This window comes from Gossypium hirsutum, chromosome A01 (assembly GCF_007990345.1).
Source record: "Gossypium hirsutum isolate 1008001.06 chromosome A01, Gossypium_hirsutum_v2.1, whole genome shotgun sequence".
Taxonomy (NCBI): domain Eukaryota; kingdom Viridiplantae; phylum Streptophyta; class Magnoliopsida; order Malvales; family Malvaceae; genus Gossypium; species Gossypium hirsutum.
In genome coordinates, this window is record NC_053424.1 from 46003340 (window position 1) to 46022883 (window position 19544).

At 32.9% G+C, this 19544-nt stretch overlaps 1 protein-coding gene and 1 non-coding gene across 2 annotated transcripts; both read left to right on the plus strand.

The window, feature by feature from the left end:
* Positions 1 to 1298: 1298 nt before the first annotated feature.
* On the plus strand, positions 1299 to 1405 carry LOC121207714 (small nucleolar RNA R71). The gene has a single exon (XR_005902838.1). It is a non-coding gene; the product is annotated as a small nucleolar RNA R71 (small nucleolar RNA).
* Positions 1406 to 13680: 12275 nt separating this feature from the next.
* LOC107956481 (uncharacterized) lies at positions 13681 to 18531 on the plus strand. The gene is made up of 4 exons (XM_016892136.1): positions 13681 to 14124; positions 14682 to 14750; positions 14870 to 15060; positions 18171 to 18531. The coding sequence occupies exons 1-4, from the start codon at positions 13681 to 13683 to the stop codon at positions 18529 to 18531; spliced, it is 1065 nt and encodes a 354-aa protein (XP_016747625.1).
* The last annotated feature ends 1013 nt before the right edge of the window (positions 18532 to 19544 follow it).

Sequence of the window (19544 nt, forward strand, 5' to 3'; positions counted from 1 at the left end):
AGGTTAACAAAATCAATAGGGAAGATAAATTTATCTACACGTACCAATACATCCTCGATTTTTCCTTCTAGATGTGTTAAGGATCGATCCGCTAATTGAAGTGTAATCGTAGTAGGTCTAACTTCCTAAATATTGACACAGGAATCAAGTTAATACTCGCACCTAAGTCACATAATGCCTTACCATAATATGTTGCTCCAATGTTGCAAGGGATGGTAAAACATCTAGGATCATTCAACTTTGGGGGTAGTTTGTCTTGAAGATATGCACTGCATTCCTTCTTCAGAGCCACTGTCTCAAATTCTCTAAGTCTTCATTTTTTGGACAGGATATCCTTCATGAATTTGACGTAGTTTGGCATTTGTTCAAGTGCTTCAACCAATGGGATGTTGATATGAAGTTGCTTGAGTACGTCTAGGAACTTTTTGAGTTGAATCTCCTACTTCTGCTTTTGAAGTCTTTGAGGGTAGGGTGGTGGTGGTTTCTTTACTGGAACTGGTTGATTCATCTTCTGTGGTAATTTTGCATCTAAAAAAGTTGTTAGTTTATCAGAATTAGCTGGTTCTGAAATTACCTTGTCAGGTTTTACAGATTCTGGTTCTTATGAAACTAGAATTTCAACACTCGATTGAACTTCCTCTGAATCTTAAGCGTCAACTTGCTCATTTTCAGCTTCGATGGTGTTGGGCTCTATTGTCTTTCCACTCCTCAATGTCAACACTTTGCAATGCTCCTTCTCGAGATTCCTCATATTCTCCGTATCACTAGGTAAAACACCTTGTGGTCGATTCCTGAGTTTAGTAGCAAGCTGGCCCACTTGATTTTCCAAATTCCTGAGTTCACCACGATGGGTTATAGAAATTGGATTGCAGTCCTTGCCTTCCTCAATTTTGGGTTTGATTACCCATGTTATACACCAATTCTGGGTTCGATGGGTATTCTTCGAACAAATGTCCTTTCCCACAATAAACATAGGCTACATTTTCAAATTGATTCAATGGCTGTGCTGCAAAACTATTACACCCATTAGTGGTACAATTTTTAAGCATTGAGGATATTGAGGATACCTGAGATGCGAGTGAAGGGAGAGCATCTACTTCATGTATTCCAGCAATTTGTCTTCTTGACGTTGCTCGATTGGTTGGCCATTGATAGTTGTTGTTGGAAATCCTCTTAATAATTTCATAAGCCTTGTTATAAGCTTAGAAAGAAGAGCACCATTAGCAGAAGCATCCACTACCATCCTCGTGTGAGCATTGAGACCATTATAAAATGTCTCAAGTTTGATACAATGTGGGATTCTGTGATGAGGGCACTTTCATAATAACTCTTTGTACCTTTCCCATGCCTTATAAAAGGACTCATCATCCATTTTTTGGAAGGTAGTGATCTCATTCCTCAACTTAGCATCTTGCTAGGTGAGAAATATTTCATAAAGAATCTTTCTGCTAACTCTTGCCATGTGGAAATTGAGTTTGGTGGCAATAAGTTCAACCAGGCTCAAGCTCTGTCTTTTAGCGAGTATGGAAACAGCTTGAATCGTACTGCATCTTTGAGAACTCTGGCTAACTTGAAAGAATCGCTCACCTCCACTAAATTGCCCCACAGTCTGAAGCATTTGGAGCATAACTAGCTTCAGCTCGAACTGTTGTGCCTCAATTTCAGGTCTCCTAATACTGGGATTAAGATCAAGAAGCACTAGCAGGGCATACTGTCTTAAAGCTCTATCCCTATCATCAGCAATAGGGATAGGATTCTGAGTAGGGTTTGCTCCGTTTCCTTTATTTGGATTTTCAAAGTTCATTTCTTCGGTCCTTCTCTGACTTGCTTATCTTCTTTACTGTTGAAAAGTTCATTCAATCTTAGGGGTCTACAGGGAGTAGGTCAATAATTCAATCAATATTCGTAAACACCTGAAATAATCACAGAAAAATTAACTAAGTTAAAAATTAAATAGAAAATTAAACCAAAATGCAAAACTAACGAATTCACAAATAATAACTTTTTAAAATAGTCCCCGGTAATGACGCCAAAAACTTGGAACGGCAGAAATGTGCAAGTGTACACAATCGCAACAAGTAATAACGTGACAAGTAAATGTCGAGTTATCGTACCCACAGGGACTCTGAAAAGAATTATTTATGAATGCAAAATAAAACACTTTGGTGAAAAGATATTTTGTTTTGAAAAGGGTGATTAAAAAAATAAGATTTTAAACTAAATAAAAATAGAAGTTCTAATGCATGATTTCAAAATATGATTTAATCACGATGACATAATTGTGTTGGATTAATTACATTTCTTTAACTTAGAATTATTAAACTCATGTTTATGTTGTTACGAATAAATTCATGGCAACTCAGTAATTTGCTAACTTATGAACATACTCACCTACACAAATCCTTTCATCTTTTAACATATCCCTATGTTAATTCAATCTATTAAACAAATTCTAATAAGCAAACATGTTATTGCACATACATACTCATTAAATTGAACTAATCTCTTGCATATTCCTATGTCAATTCAACGATTAAATAAATCTAATAAGCACATAAAAGACTATGTGAGGTAACAAGGTATCCTTACCTTGAAATAGTTTAATCACAATAATCTTGCAAGTTATGCAAGGCAAATGTATCGCCAGGTACAATGCTAGTTTAACTCTCAGCTACCTTAGAAGAATAAATATGCACTGATTAAGTATTGTATCAATTAATTACAATTTCAATCCGTTTAAATAATTAATTCATTAGTTCTCTCACAATTATAATGCAAGAATAACTTAGGCATGATTTTACTTAATCAAGCATTTTACCGAGGTCGATAACATTATAAACACAACTTTAATAATTTAAGAGGACGAAATGCAATCAACCCAACACGAATTAAATTCAAGCTAAGCTAATTAAATTAACCATTCCAAAAACATAAATATTCATAGATATGTTCATCACATAAACAAAAAAATTTAAAGAGAAAGGGAACAAGAATCAAATCCGGTGTTTTTCTGTGGCTTGACTAGGTTGCTCTGTTCTTCCTTCTTTGTTGTCCTTGATGATAAAGGATGCTATGAACACTCAATTTCTACTTAAAATGGTTGAAGAGATCCCTTTCTCAAGAGGAGAAATCGGCAAAAGAGCAAGGAACTTTGAATGGGAAAATGAGAGAAAAAGGGAAAGAGGAGAGAAGAACTGTGAGAGAAGAGATGTGAATGAGGGATGTCTTGAATGATCAGCCAAGGGGTTTTTTATAGCTGAATGTGGCAGCTGAAATTTTCTAAAAATAATAGCCAAAGAGCCACCCCTTGGTCGACCTCCTATGTGGCAAAGTTGATGGCTTCAACTTTGCTAAAAATGGCTTGCGGCAAATCTATAAAGCCACCAATTGTGGAGGGGTTTAATTGCAATTTGAACAAGTATTCAAGGGCTTCTTTGCAGCTTAAATAATCATCTAATGAGCTAAATTGGGTCAGGACTTGGACAGTTTTGGGAAATCCTTTTCTTGGGCAGTTTGGTTTACTTGGTCCAATTAATAATTAATTAATCATAATTTATTAACCCTAATTAAATTGGATATAAATTAAAATTAATTATATTATGAATAAATACATATAATTTTGGACCGTCTTAGGCTGAAATTTAGTTTACTTTGATACTTCAAATTGCTTCTCGGTTTTGTGCTTCTAGTAGTGTCTGCTGAGCTATTTTTCGCCCTTTGTGCAAATCTGTCGAAAATAACCAAAGTTCATCAAAAATAATTATGAAATTAAATAAAATTCAACATGCTCATATTTTAAGTGAACTTTAATTATTTTATAAAATTAATTCTTTTTCGACAATAATTTAATCGAATTCGCGTGAATTTAAGTTCAAAAGGGTATGAAAAAGTGTGTAAATTTTTGTGTTTCCAGGGGTCGCACCAGTTTTATTTGTGAAAAAGAAAGATAGTTCGATGAGGCTATGTATTGATTACCGAAAACTCAACAAGGCGACGATAAAGAATAAGTGCCCATTGCCGAGGATAGATGATTTATTTGACCAACTTAAAGGAGCCACAGTATTTTCCAAGATAGATTTGAGGTCTGATTATTATTAGTTGAGGGTTAAGGACTCGGATGTGCTGAAAACTGCATTTCGGATGAGGTATGGTCACTATGAATTTTTAGTGATGCCTTTTGGTTTGATTAATGCTCCTGCGATTTTCATGGATTTAATGAATCGAATTTTCTGACCTTATTTGGATAAATTTGTTGTGGTGTTTATCGATGATATCCTGATTTATTCTCGTGACAAGTTTGAACATGCCGATCATTTGCGAATTGTTTTGTAAACTTTGAGAGATAAATAGTTGTATGCTAAGTTTAGAAAAAGTGAGTTTTGGCTTAGAGAATTCAAATTTTTGAGGCACATTGTATCAGGTGATGGGATCCAAGTTGATCCGAGTAAGATTTTGACCATTGTTGATTGGAAACCTCCGAGGAATGTATCCGAGGTTAGAAGCTTTTTGGGCTTAGTTGGATATTACCGAAAGTTTGTTAAAGGATTTTCTATGGTTGCCTCTCTGATGATAAAATTGTTACAAAAATATATCAAGTTCGAATGGTCAGAAAAGTGCCAACAAAGTTTTGAGAAATTAAAAACATTATTGATTGAGGCTCCGGTATTAGTGCAACCCGAGCCGGGAAACGAACTTGTGGTTTATAGTGATGCATCTTTAAATTGATTGGGTTGTGTGCTTATGCAAGAAGGCAAAGTGATACCCTATACTTCGAGTTAATTGAAACAGCATGAGAAAAATTATCTGACACATGATCTAGAGCTAGCTGCCATTGTGTTTGCGTTAAAGATTGGGAGACATCACTTGTATGGTGAGAAGTGTTGGGTATTCACCAATCACAAAAGTCTAAAGTGCTTGATGACTCAAAAATAATTGAATTTACGACAACAGAGGTGGCTAGATTTGATAAAAGATTATGAGTTGGTGATTGACTATCACCCGGGTAAGGCGAACATGGTCGCCGATGCCTTGAGTAGGAAATCCTTATTTTCCTTGAGAGCTATGAATACTCAGTTATCTGTGTCCAATGATGGTTCAATACAAGAGAAGTTGAGAGCTAGACCGACATTATTCCAAGAGATCTGTGAAGCTTAAAAAGGCGACTGTGATTTGTAAACCAAGAGAGCTCAATGTGAGTTAGGTGTTGAATCAGATTTTCGGATTGGTTCAGATGGTTTCTTGATGTTCCAAGATAGGGTTTGTATACCTGAAGCAACTTCATATCAACTTACCACTGGTGGAAGCATTGGACCAAATGCCCAGTTATGTAAAGTTCATACAGGACATATTATCAACGAAGCGCAGGCTAGGGGAATTTGAAACTGTTGCTCTCATTAAAGGGTGCACAGCAATGTTGATGAACAAATTACCACTGAAATTGAAGGACTCAGGGAGTGTTACTATTCCTTGCTCAATTGAAAATCATTATGTAGGTGAGGCATTATGTGATTTAGGTGCAAGCATAAAATTAATGCTTATGTCTATTTTCAAGAAATTGGGAATTAGGAAGACGAGACATACAATTGCCACGCTGTAGTTAGTAGGTTGTTCTTATGGACATTCGGAAGCTAAAATTGCAGATGTATTGGTAAGAGTTGATAAATTTATTTTTCCAATAGATTTTATTATTCCGGAATGTGAAGCTGATAAGGAGGTACCAATTATTCTTGGGAGACCTTTTCTATCCACTGGTAGAACATTAATTAATGTATAAAAAGGTGAATTAACAATGAGAGTTAATGTAACGCCCCTAACCCGAATCCGTCATCGGAATAGAGTTCCGGAGCATTACTGGAGTTACCGATTCATTTATCAGATATTTCATTAATCCGATATCTTTTGTTTTCCACGTTCAAGTCTCGTACTCAAGTCATCCGGATCTTTATAAAGAAATTTGATCGTCGTTTTCATTTATTTCATGTTATAATACATTCAACTAATGCTCTAAACAAAATTATCATTTTACCCCTAAACTTTTAATTAATGACGATTTCATCCTTAGGTTAAAATAAAATAAAATTATTACAATTTAATCCTTATTTCCAGTCGTTATTCTCACACAAATTGATAACAACCTATGAATTCTATAAAATGTTAGAATTTTCCATAATTTCAACACTTTTCAATATAATCCTTAAAACATGTTTTTCTCCGATCTTGAGCTAAATTAATAATATCATTCAATTTTGTAATTTAAATAATAAAATAATCCATTTCATGCAAATTGGTCATTTCTAACATTGTTTTTACAAAATTAACCATAAAATTTTACTTTTATTCAATTTAGTCCATGAGCCTAAAACATACAAATTAGCCATGCTAGCTGAATATTCATACATATTTTCCTCCTCCTCCTCTCCATTCCACATCCTTAATTTATATAACATGCAACAAGTAACATTATCAATAATTTCACTCTTTACTTATGTATATTCAAAACTGTCCATTTGCGTCATAGTCACTAAATTATTTATATATTAAGCTAAAGAACTCAAAATTAAGATCCGCTAATTTTCCCTAAAACTAGACTTACTTATCTTATTACCATAAAATTTTCAGAATTTTTGGTTAAGCCAATAAGTACAGTTTATTCTTTAAAGTTGTCCCTGTTCTGCTGTCTGACAGTTCCGACCCTTCTTCACTAAGAATTAATTATCTCATCGTACGAGATTCGGATGATGTTCCCGCTTATTTCTATTGAAAATAGACTCTTTAAGGATTTTAAACATATAAATTTAATCCCTTAATTATTTTTCTCCAATTTTTGATGATTTTTCAAATTCAGAACAGGGGAACCCAAAATCATTCTGACATTTTCTCACAAAACGTATTATATCTCATGATTTACAATTCCATTGCTTACACCGTTTCTTCTATAAGAAACTAAACTCAATAAGCTTTAATTTCATATTATTCATCCTCTAATTAGATTTCTACAATTTTTGGAGATTTTTCAAAGTTAGACTATTGCTGCTGTCCAAGACTATTTTAGTGCAAAATGTTGATTTTCATTTTGCCCCAAATTTCACAGTCCATACAATTCAGTCCTTACTTAATTAACCCCTCAATTAAACTAATTTTCTCAATTAATACTTTTCCTAGACATTATAAGTTATTTCATAACTATTGAAATTCAAAATTTCCACATAAAACTCTAACTTCAAACTCTTTAACAATTTAGGTCCCAAACATTCACTTTCTATTCAATTCTTTCAATAAAATCAGTATATAAACAATTTAAAGCTCTAATTCTATGTCAAATCATCATATACTTCCAGCACATATTCATAGAAACTTTCAATTTCTTTCATAGAATCAAGAACTAATGAATTCAACAAATGGACCTAGTTGTAAAAGTCACAAAAACACAAAAATTTCAAGAAATAATCAAGAATTGAACTTACTTGCAGTAAAAATATGAAAAACCAGCTTAAGGGAACTCTTCCATGGTGTTTTTGCTGATGAGAATGCAGAAAAATAAAGAGAAATCTAGATAATTCCACTTTAGTCCTAGCTTTATTAAGTAAATTTTGCAATTTTCCAATTTTGCCCTTAATTCCCCTTATTTTCTTGGTGATTTCATGCTCTTACCGTCCAGCCCAAATAGACCTTGGGTCTATTTGCCTTTTAAACCCTCTTTCTTTTATCATTTAAGCTATTTAATCATTTTCCACAATTTTGCATTTGATACAATTTAGTCCTTTTTTGTTCAATTAGCTATCAGTACTTTAAAATTTCTTGACGAAACTTTAATACTAACTTATTAACACTCCATAAATATTTATAAAAATATTTATGTCTCGATTTAAAATTCCCGAGGTCTCGATACCTCGTTTTCAATTTTAATTATTTTAATATATATATATTTTAGTACATTTCACTATTTCAAAATTTTTCCTAACTTCACATTTAACTTATACTCACTAAATTAATAATATTTCCTACTCATTTGTCGGATTTAGTGATCTTGAATCACTATTCCGACACCACTGAAAATTAGGCTGTTACAACTCTCCCCCCTTTAGGGATTTTAGTCCCCGAAAATCTTACCAGAAGAAGTTACTTTCAACACTCATAAAACACCTTTACTAACTTCTCAGAATCACAATTTGATTTAACCTCGAATATCTTTTTCCATTCACCTTTGAACTCTAGAACACAATGTTGGAACATACTGTCAAAATTCTAAATTACCCTCTCAGGGATACATATACTCAGCTGATCTGTCAAATGAAAACTCTGTACCTACTGAAATGATCATACAGATATTTCTTTGTCAAATGAACAACCATAAACTAAAAGACATTTTCCTTTCCGATGTTAATGACAATCCCAATTCGAAATCTATAGTCATTCTATCTCATAACACACTAGTATTATCATTGACTACAATAATCCTAAATGTTCTTAATGTTCAGCTTACTTCCTAACAAATAGACATCTGAACATGAACTCAAAGATATTATGTAACGCTCGTCCAATCACTAGTACATCTAACTCACAAGAAGATAATAAAGATCTTGATAATTTCTCAAAGAAAGCCAGAAGAAAAACACTGCTTACCGACTCTGGACTTCCATCATAACAGAGATAATATATTTCCCGCATGTATAAAACAAAATCATAATCAGTAGAAACATAAGAATAGTCTCACATAAATTTTTACCATTAACTTCATTTCCAACATATTAAAATAGAATTCCAAGAAGATGAAGAAATGACGATCATAAACCGACCAGACCAATAGGGCTTTCGTCTAACATCATAATTAACTAGCATTCTCAAAACATCAGAACTCCACCAGAGACTGAACAGCCACACACATATCTCTGAGGATAAAAGAATATATAGAATACCCAGAAAAGATGATCATATTCGTTTCAACTGTAACTATCACACGCAGACATCTTTACTACTCAATTATCATTTTTTTTACTAATTCTGTCATCATGAACTGCACATCATTCCATTCACTAACGAAAACCAATTCGGGAAAAATTTCAGCAAACATATACTTCAGACATCGTATCTGAATAAGTCGACTAGCCGAGGTTAACTTTTTCTTTAACCGTGACATTATGTAATCTGAATGATCTTTAGAATAATCTGATATCTTTTTTTTTTCAAAACTGTATTCACTTGTCAAACTATTTTCAACTCCGTCTGCATTATTAATTATTCCATTACTGTACTCATTAGTTTCACATTTGTGAACTTATTCAACATTTTTTTTTGTAAATTTGCATTATAAAATACTACATTGGTAAGAGGGTGAGGTCGTAAAGCCTCTAACTGAGTTCTCATAAATACACACATATAACTTAGCGTTTATCATCAACATCATATCATCACAATTACATAATTCACTTCAAGCAAATTAACATACATGATTATGTTACACGAACTTTTCAATTATCCATTTCAAACTAGTGTACTTAAACATACATTCCATGAATTTTGAGTAAATTTACTCATAGCATTTACCTAATCAAACAAGTTAGACACATAATATCATATGAATGCCACACAAACATAGATAAGTTTATCACAATATAAACTTTCATTTCATTCACGTTTTATCATTTCTCAACTTTTGATTATCTCATTTCGTACATTGTCACATACATATCATGAACTTCTATTCTTACATTTCTAAGTTCCTTCTCATCATAAGCACATTTCAAATATCTTAATATCACTAACTCATACTTCTCTTACCATATACATAATTTAACATTTAACATTTAATAATAAATAATTTGAATTTATAGTAATACAATCGTACGTTGAGTATGTTTGTACTCAGTGGTATTACCATAATTCAAATTATAAATACTATAATAAATAATAGACATCAAACATGTAACAATATAAGTCATATGTGTTAATTATGCTTTAATTTCATATCTCGGCAATACTCTTTCATCAAATGGCATCATATATCATCTATATTATCTTTAATCAATTGATGAACCTTTGGTTCAAGCTTTCAATCTCATATCTCTATTTCAATTCTCAATTCACATTTCTTTTCATAATTCCACTTTTTCACACTTTTAATAGTTTAATCGATCAAATTCATTCGATTTTCTCATTTCATTTACTCAACCCTATTAACATAACTCGGACTCCGATAGATACACGGATCCAACCAAACACACCAGTAAGGCACATTGTGCCTAAAATGGTACATAGTACCTGATCAGAATATGACACATAAGTGCCTGAAATGACACACGAGGTGCCTGTTGCGACACACAAGGTGCTTGAAATACGACACATAAAGTGCCTAATCAGTAAAGCCGACAAATCCCGTACACTTCCAGTTCCTATGACATGCCAATTATATCCGACTAGTCCGACAAGTTAATAGGGAATTCAATTCTCATTTCAATTTCACTTAATATTCATAGTTACCCCTATTAACAAGACTCGGACTTTGGCGGATACACGGATTCCATCCAAACACACCAAAATGTCCAACCAAAACACACCAGTATCATATAATCCTCTCAAACACACCAGATTAATATAATCCATCCAAAACACACCAGAATAGCACAAAGTGCCTCTTCGGATAAATCCGAAGGATATAAACATTAGCATATCCAAATCTCATCTCCAAATCCCTTCTCAAAATCCTATGGCATGCCAACTATATCCGACTCAGTCCGGTACAATTAATAAGGTATTCAATTCACTTTCTAGTTTCCAATCAATACACATTTCAATTAATCACATATTCATATCAATTTCATCACATTCCCAATCAATAAAATTTTCAAATATAACATATATCCAAAATTCTATTTCCACATCAATCACATATATCCATACAAATTTAATTCAATATTGATACTTACCTTAAAAGTTTACTTACTATACACATAAATTTAAATATAACATTTATTCATACCTTTATGAGTTCCGACTCATCATAATCTACTTTTGCTCATATATTTGAGTATCGCTTTCAACATTATCGTAATTAGCTCGGTTGGGAAAGTATCTCTATCTTTAAGTAAAATAAATCTCATCAGAGCTGGAAGATATTAAATTATCTTATCACAAGTTATATAATGGCATGCATTTCTAGACTTCACATATGCTACGTTTGGTCCGAGAACCGACTCAACCTTAGCTCTGATACCAATAAATGTAACGCCCCTAACCCGAATCCGTCACCGGAATAGAGTTACGGAGCATTACCGGAGTTACCAGTTCATTTATCACATATTTCATTAATCCAATATCTTTTCTTTTCCACGTTCAAGTCTCGTATTCAAGTCACCCGGATCTTTATAAAGAAATTTGATCGTCGTTTTCATTTATTTCATGTTATAATACATTCAACTAATGCTCTAAACAAAATTATCATTTTACCCCTAAACTTTTAATTAATGATGATTTCATCCTCAGGTTAAAATAAAATAAACTTATTGCAATTTAATCCTTATTTCCAGCCGTTATTCTCAAACAAATTGATAACAACCTATGAATTCTATAAAATGTCAGAATTTTTCATAATTTCAACACTTTTCAATTTAATCTTTAAAACATGTTTTTCCCCGATCTTGAGCTAAATTAATAATTTCATTCAATTTTGTAATTTAAATAATAAAATAATCCATTTCATGCAAATTGGTCATTTCTAACATTTTTTTAAAAAAATTGCCCATAAAATTTTACTTTTATTCAATTTAGTCCATGAGCCTAAAACATACAAATTAGCCATGCTAGCTGAATATTCATACATATTTTCCTCCTCCTCCTCTCCATTCCACATCCTTAATTTATATAACATGCAACAAGTAACATTATCAATAATTTCACTATTTACTTATGTATATTCAAAACTGTCCATTTGCGTTATAGTCACTAAATTATTTATATCTTAAGCTACAGAACTCGAAATTAAGATCCGCTAATTTTCCCTGAAACCAGACTTACTTATCTTATTAACATAAAATTTTCAAAATTTTTGGTTAAGCTAATAAGTACAGTTTATCTTTAAAGTTGCCCCTGTTCTGCTGTCTGACAGTTCCGACCCTTCTTCACTAAGAATTAATTATCTCATCGTAAGAGATTCAGATGATGTTACCGCTTATTTCTATTGAAAATAGTCTCTTTAAGGATTTTAAACATATAAATTTAATCCCTTAATTATTTTTCTCCAATTTTTGATGATTTTGCAAAGTCAAAACAGGGGAACCCAAAATCATTCTGACATTGTCTCACAAAACTTATTATATCTCATGATTTAAAATTCCATTGCTTACACCGTTTCTTCTATGAGAAACTAGACTCAATAAGCTTTAATTTCATATTTTATTCATCCTCTAATTATATTTCTACAAATTTTGGAGATTTTTCAAAGTTATAATATTGCTGCTGTCCAAAACTATTTTAGTGCAAAATGTTGATTTTCATTTTGCCCCAAATTTCACAGTTCATACAATTCAGTCCTTACTTAATTAACCCCTCAATTAAACTAATTTTCTCAATTAATACTTTTCCTAGACATTATAAGTTATTTCATAACTATTGAAATTCAGAATTTCCACATAAAACTCTAACTTCAAACTCTTTTACAATTTAGGTCCCAAACATTCACTTTCTATTCAATTCTTTCAATAAAATCAGCATATAAACAATTTAAAGCTCTAATTCTATGTCAAATCATCATATACTTCCAGCACATATTCATGGAAAATTTCAATTTCTTTCATAGAATCAAGAACTAATGAATTCAACAAATGGACCTAGTTGTAAAAGTCACAAAAACACAAAAATTTCAAGAAATAATCAAGAATTGAACTTACTTGCAGTAAAAATATGAAAAAACAGCTTAAGGGAACTCTTTCATGGTGTTTTTGCTGATGAGAATGCAGAAAAATAAAGAGAAATTTAGATAATTCCACTTTAGTCCTAGCTTTATTAAGTAAATTTTGAAATTTTCTAATTTTGCCCTTAATTCCCCTTATTTTCTTGGTGATTTCATGCTCTTGCCGTCCAGCCCAAATAGACCTTGGGTCTATTTGCCTTTTAAACCCTCTTTCTTTTATCATTTAAGCTATTTAATCATTTCCCACAATTTTGCATTTGATACAATTTAGTCCTTTTTTGTTCAATTAGCTATCAGTACTTTAAAATTTCTTGACGAAACTTTAATACTAACTTATTAACACTCTATAAATATTTATAAAAATATTTATGTCTCGATTTAAAATTCCTGAGGTCTCGATACCTCATTTTCAATTTTAATTATTTTAATATATATATATTAGTACATTTCACTATTTCAAAATTTTTCCTAACTTCACATTTAATTTATACTCACTAAATTAATAATATTTCCTTCTCATTTGTCGGATTTAGTGATCTCAAATCACTGTTCCGACACCACTGAAAATTAGGTTGTTACAGTTAATGACCTATAGGTAACTTTAATGTTTTTGATGCCATGAAGTGTGCAGATATAGATGAAGATTATCATGCCGTTGGGATTATTGACACAGCAGTGAAGGAAGAATTGGTAGAATTTTGTTACAACAATTCTGATAATGAAATAGACTTAGTTGAGTTGAATGAACAGAACTGATTGAAGAATTTAGTGAACTGATGGAGGCTAAGAAACTTGAAAATGGAGCAAGAATGAGTTTTGAATCTTTAAATTTATCAAAGCGTTCTTTTAAACCTCCTCAACCTTTTATAGAAGACTTTCCTACTTTGGAGTTAAAGCCTTTGCCACTACATTTAAAGTATACCTACTTGGGAGAAAACAACACTTTCCCAGTAGTTATCTCTGCAGAATTAACATATAACCAAGAGGCTCAATTGTTAGAAGTTTTAAAGAGAGCTAAGAAAGTGCTGGGATGGACAATCGCAGATATCAAGGGAATCAATCCGACCATCTACATGCATAAGAATTTACTGGAGGATTTCCATGACAATTCTATTAAGCAGCAGAGAAGACTAAACCCCATTATGAAGGAAGTCGTTAAAAAGGAGATTATCAAATGGCTTAATGCTAGAATAATCTATCCTATTTCTAATAGTTCGTGGGTGAGCCCTGTTCAATGTGTACCCAAGAAAGAGGTGTTACTATGATAGCAACGATAAGAACTAACTCATTCCAACTCGTACTATCATGGGATGAAGAGTTTTCATGGGCTATTGAAAGCTAAACAAACCAACCAGGAAAGACCATTTTCCTTTTCCATTCATCAATAAAATGTTAGGTAGATTAGCGGGAAAAGCTTTTTATTACTTTTTCGATGGTTATTCGGGGTATAACCAGATTGCCATAGCTCTTACTGACTAAGAAAAGACCACATTCACGTGTCCATATGAAACCTTCGCTTTTAGAAGAATGCTATTTGGATTGTGCAATACCCCTACAACATTTCAGCATTGCATGATGGCAATATTTCAGACATGGTGGAGAAATTTTTGGAAGCTTTATGGATGAATTCTCGGTGTTTGGCGATACTTTTGAAGGTTGTTTAGAAAACTTGGAGCTAGTTCTTTGTCGGCGTGAAGAGACTAACCTTGTTTTGAATTGGGAAAAATGCCATTTCATGGTCTGTTAAGGCATTGATCTGAGATATAAAATTCAACAGCAAGGGATTGTCATAGACAAAGCAAAGATTGACTTTATTGATAAATTGCCACCACCCACTACATTAAAGGTATTCAAAATTTCCTTGGTCATGTAGGATTTTATCGACGATTTATTAAAGATTTTTTGAAGATATCCAAACCCCTATGTGCATTGTTAGAACATAATAGAGCTTTCATGTTTGATAAGCCTTGTGTGCAAGCATTTGAGGAACTGAAAAAGAAATTGGTAACAACACCGATTGTTAGAGCATCGGCCTGGATATTACCTTTTGAACTTATGTACAATGCCAATGATTTTGTTGTAGGAGCAGTGCTTGGGCAAAGGAAGAATAAAGTGATTCATGCCATCTACTATGCAAGTCGGATGCTAATAGATACGTAGTTGAACTACACTACTACTAAGAAGGAACTATCGTCTGTGGTATTTGCATTTGACAAATTTAGATCCTATTTAGTTGGCACCAAATGTAACAGTCCGGTCTAGACCCTAGTGAAAATAGTGGTTTCGGGACCCCAAATCTGAGTCAAAAAATATTTTAATATTATTTTCTGTGATTATTATTTGTGAATTAGTATGCGTGAAAATTTCGTATGAAAATTTAATCGTTTATGTGCTCAATTTGATAAAATGACCTAATCGCATAAAATGTAAAAGTGGCCTTCTAATTGTTAAAGTGCCTATTTGATATGTCTTTATATTTGAGAGGTCATTATGTTGTTATTTGACCATTGAACATATGAGTGGACATTAATGACCTTGATATTAATGTTTTAAATGTTTATAATGCAAGGGTAAATTGGAAATTGATGTATTAATGTTAATTAAATTAAACCAAACATAAAATTAGTTCATTTTATGCTCATTGTTGCCAAAAATCACAAGAAAAGAAAAGAGAAAAAGATTATTAGGGTTTCGGCTAAGAATTTGGCTAATTAAGGTATGTATTTTGATCGATTTTTGATAATTTCTACGTTTTTGTGATCGTTTTTTAGTAATCTATGAATCCCATGCCTAAATTTCTGATTTTGATGATGATTTTGAAATATGCCATTGATGAAATTGTGAGCTTTATGAAGTTAGATGATAGAAAATGAAAGATATGTGTTGGGTTAGTATGTTTTTTTCTTTGAATTTTTTATGAATTTGAGTAATTTGGACTAAATTTTGAAAATGAGATTTTGAGGGACTAAAGTGTGAAATAAATGAAATATGTGGCCTTGTATGAGCTATAGGAATATTCAGCCAAGCATATATCTAAAGAAATTTAGTGTATTTTTTGATTTTATGAATTAGAGACTAAATTGTTAAAATGTGAAAATGTGAAGGATAATTTGTAAAATTCCCTAAATATGCATATTTGGATTGAATTGAATGATTTGGTGCATAAAATAGTTAAATTTGAATTTATATAGATTAAGAACAAAAGAAAACAGAATTAGATCGGGGAAATCGAAAGCCGTCGAGTAGTCGACTCCATTCGTCCGAATCCGTACGAGGTAAGTCAATATACAAACAAAAAGTGTTTGAAATGGTTTATTTATCTTTATATGCTATTGAACGATGATGAATGGCTTTATACATTGAATATGAGATATCCGAGAAAGTATCGACAAAGTTCTGACATCTGAAAAGTCCTGTACGAACCATAGGAATAGTTAGGATACATATGTCATGACATAGGATCCGATATGTGTTCTCGTGTAAGACCACATCTAGGACATTGGCATCGACTTATGATTTACATGTAAGACCATGTCTAAGACATTGGCATCGTATTTTATTTCGTGTAAGACCCTGCCTGGGACAGTGGCATCGATATTTGATTAAATGTAAGACCACGTCTGGGATGTTGGCATTGTACGAGCTTTTCGAGCTATCAGCATATCCTTATGATTCCAAACAGTTCAACGGACATTCTGAGAAAAGGAATTATTATGTGAACATGTATCCGATTCAGGTACGTTTGAAATGAGTATCATATTTGAGGTTGAAAGGTATGTATATGTACTTTAGTGAACAAATGTTGATATGTGATAAAAGCATGAGAAAATATGCTATATGTGTAAATGAATTTGGAATATGTGAAATGTATATGAACATTGAGGTATGTGATAGTGTTTGGCTATGAAATATATGTAATCTGATAATGCATTTATACTTAAAGTGTTAAGTTTATTTGTATATGGCTTACTAAGCTTTTGAAAGCTTATTTTGTGTGTTTTTCAACTGTTTTATAGATATCGTAGCTACTGGAGCTCAGGGATCATCTAGGACCATCACTACACTATAGAACTTTTTTTTGGTACCTTTTGAAAATGTATATATTGATGTATGGCATGTATAGGTCAGAAGTGTGTGAATATGTTTCGTAATGTATATATTTATCCATATGACTTGGCCTGGTTTTGGTTGTGAATATGAATGTGTTTTTGGTACAAATTATGTGATGCAAGTGTGTCATTATGATGTGCATTTGGTTGGCCAAAATAAATGGTCAATTTAGTAAGTTTTGGTATGTGCATTTTTAGAATTTGTAAGAATTTGGTATGAGAATGAATGGAATGTATCAAGGTTATAAACCATATGTTTTGGTATGTTTTTGGCTTGTGGAATGACATGAATTGGTATGTGTTATGAACATGAGATTGGTTGATAATATCATAGTATGAATGATGGATGTTTTGTGATTGGAAATGGTTGAAATTTGATGTGCATTTGGTGCCTATTTGATGATTGTAGGGAGGACCCTCAATGGGTGGGAAATTGGCCTTGTAAATGGCCTATTTTTGCCTACACAGGCAGAGACATAGGCGTGTTTCTCAGCCATGTTGCTCGAGGGCCATTTCGAAATAAGCCTGGGCGGATCACACGGTCACACACACGAGCGTGTGCTAGGCCACGTGGCCAAGTCAGTTTTGACCACAGGCTAAACACATGGGCGTGTGGTCAGCCATGTAGCCAAGCCAGTAGCCTCCCTAATTTTCACAAGGCCTGACACATAGGCGTGTCTTGTGGCTATATGGAAAAGTCAGTTTGTATACCCTGTTTTGACATGGCCTAGACACACGAGCGTGTCTAAAGTCATGTGAGGTACATTGCCTGTTCAAACGGGCGTATGACTTGTACAACTTTGAAAAATGTTTAAGTTTTGAGAAAATTTTTTATGAGCTCGGTTTAGTCCCGACCCCTTTCTAATGTATGCTTAAGGTTTCAAGGACCTAAGAAAGGGACTTAATAGTGATATTTGATTATGATATGTCGATATTTGATTTTTGATTATGAATTTGTTTGTGAAATGTTTTGATATGTCTGGTAATACCTTTTAACCCTAGTCCGGCGACGGATATGATTCAGGGGTATTACACCAAAGTTATAGTTTATATAGATCATTCTGTGATTAAGTATTTGACGACAAAAAAGACTCCAAGCCAAGACTAATTCGGTGGATATTTCTGCTATAGGAATTTAATCTAGAAATTTGAGATAGGAAAGGCACAAAGAATCAATTGGCTGATCACTTGCCAAGACTTGAAGCAGGCAATGAAGACGACAATATTCAACTCATTAGGGAGGATTTTCCAGATGAGCAACTACTGGTTGCCACGGTATTACCTTGGTATGATGATATTGTCAATTTCTTACTAAGTGGATTGCTGCCACCTGAGCTCAACAATCAAAGACAAAGGAAATTTTTCCATGATGCCAAGCAATATTATTGGGATAAGCTAGTTTTATTCAAACATTTTGTAGATCAAATAATTCAGAAGTGTGCTCCAGATGACGAGATTCAGAATATTTTACACCACTGTCATTCAACACCATATGGAGGACATTTCGAGGGAATGTGAACTACTGCAAAGGTTCTCGAATCTGTCTTTTATTAGCCAAGCATGTTTAAAGATGCACATGAATTTTTCCAAGTTTGAGATCATTGGCAACGAACTGCAAATTATCAAGAAGGTATGAAATGCCATTGCAAAATACTCTAGAAGTTGAATTGTTTGATGTGTGGGGATCGACTTTACGAGTCCATTTCCACATTTATGGCAATATATACATCCTTGTAGCTATAGATTACGCCTCCAAGTGGGTTGAAGCTATCGCTCTCCCTACAAATGATGCCAGATAGGTACTAAAGGTCCTGCATAAGAATATTTTCACCAGGTTTGGTACTCATGGTGATTTTATTAGTGATGAATGTTCTCATTTTGACTACAAATTAGTTGTTACTGCCTTGAATAGCTATGGGTTTAAACATAAAATTGCCACGACATATTATCCCTAGATAAATGAATAAGTTGAGGTCTCGAATAGAGAAATTAAGCAGATTTTGGAGAAAGTGGTTAATCCCATTCGCAAAGATTGGTCATCTAGATTTTATGAAGTTTTGTGGGCATATCGTACCTCTTTCAAGACACCATTGGGAATTTTGCCTTTTAAGCTCGTCTATGGGAAACCTTGCCACTTGCTTGTTGAACTTGAACATAACGCATTTTAGGATATTAATAAATTGAACATGAATTGGATTAATGTTGACAAAAATTTACTACTGGAGCTGTATGAGATGGAGGAATTTAAAGCTCAAGCTTATGAGAATGCCAAACTGTACAAAGAAAAGATGTAACAACCCATTTTTTAGTGAAATTGGAATAGTGGTTTCGGGACCACAAATCCGATCCGAAAATAAATTTTATTTTTATTTTATAATATGGTCCGTATTAGGATAGACATGTTTGTGTGAAAATTTTTATACGAAAATTTTATCGATTAAGTGCTTAATTACGAGAAGGACTAAATCGCATAAAATGCGAAAGTTGAATTCCTGTAGCTAGGATTAAATAGCTACGGAATTCGAATCTAG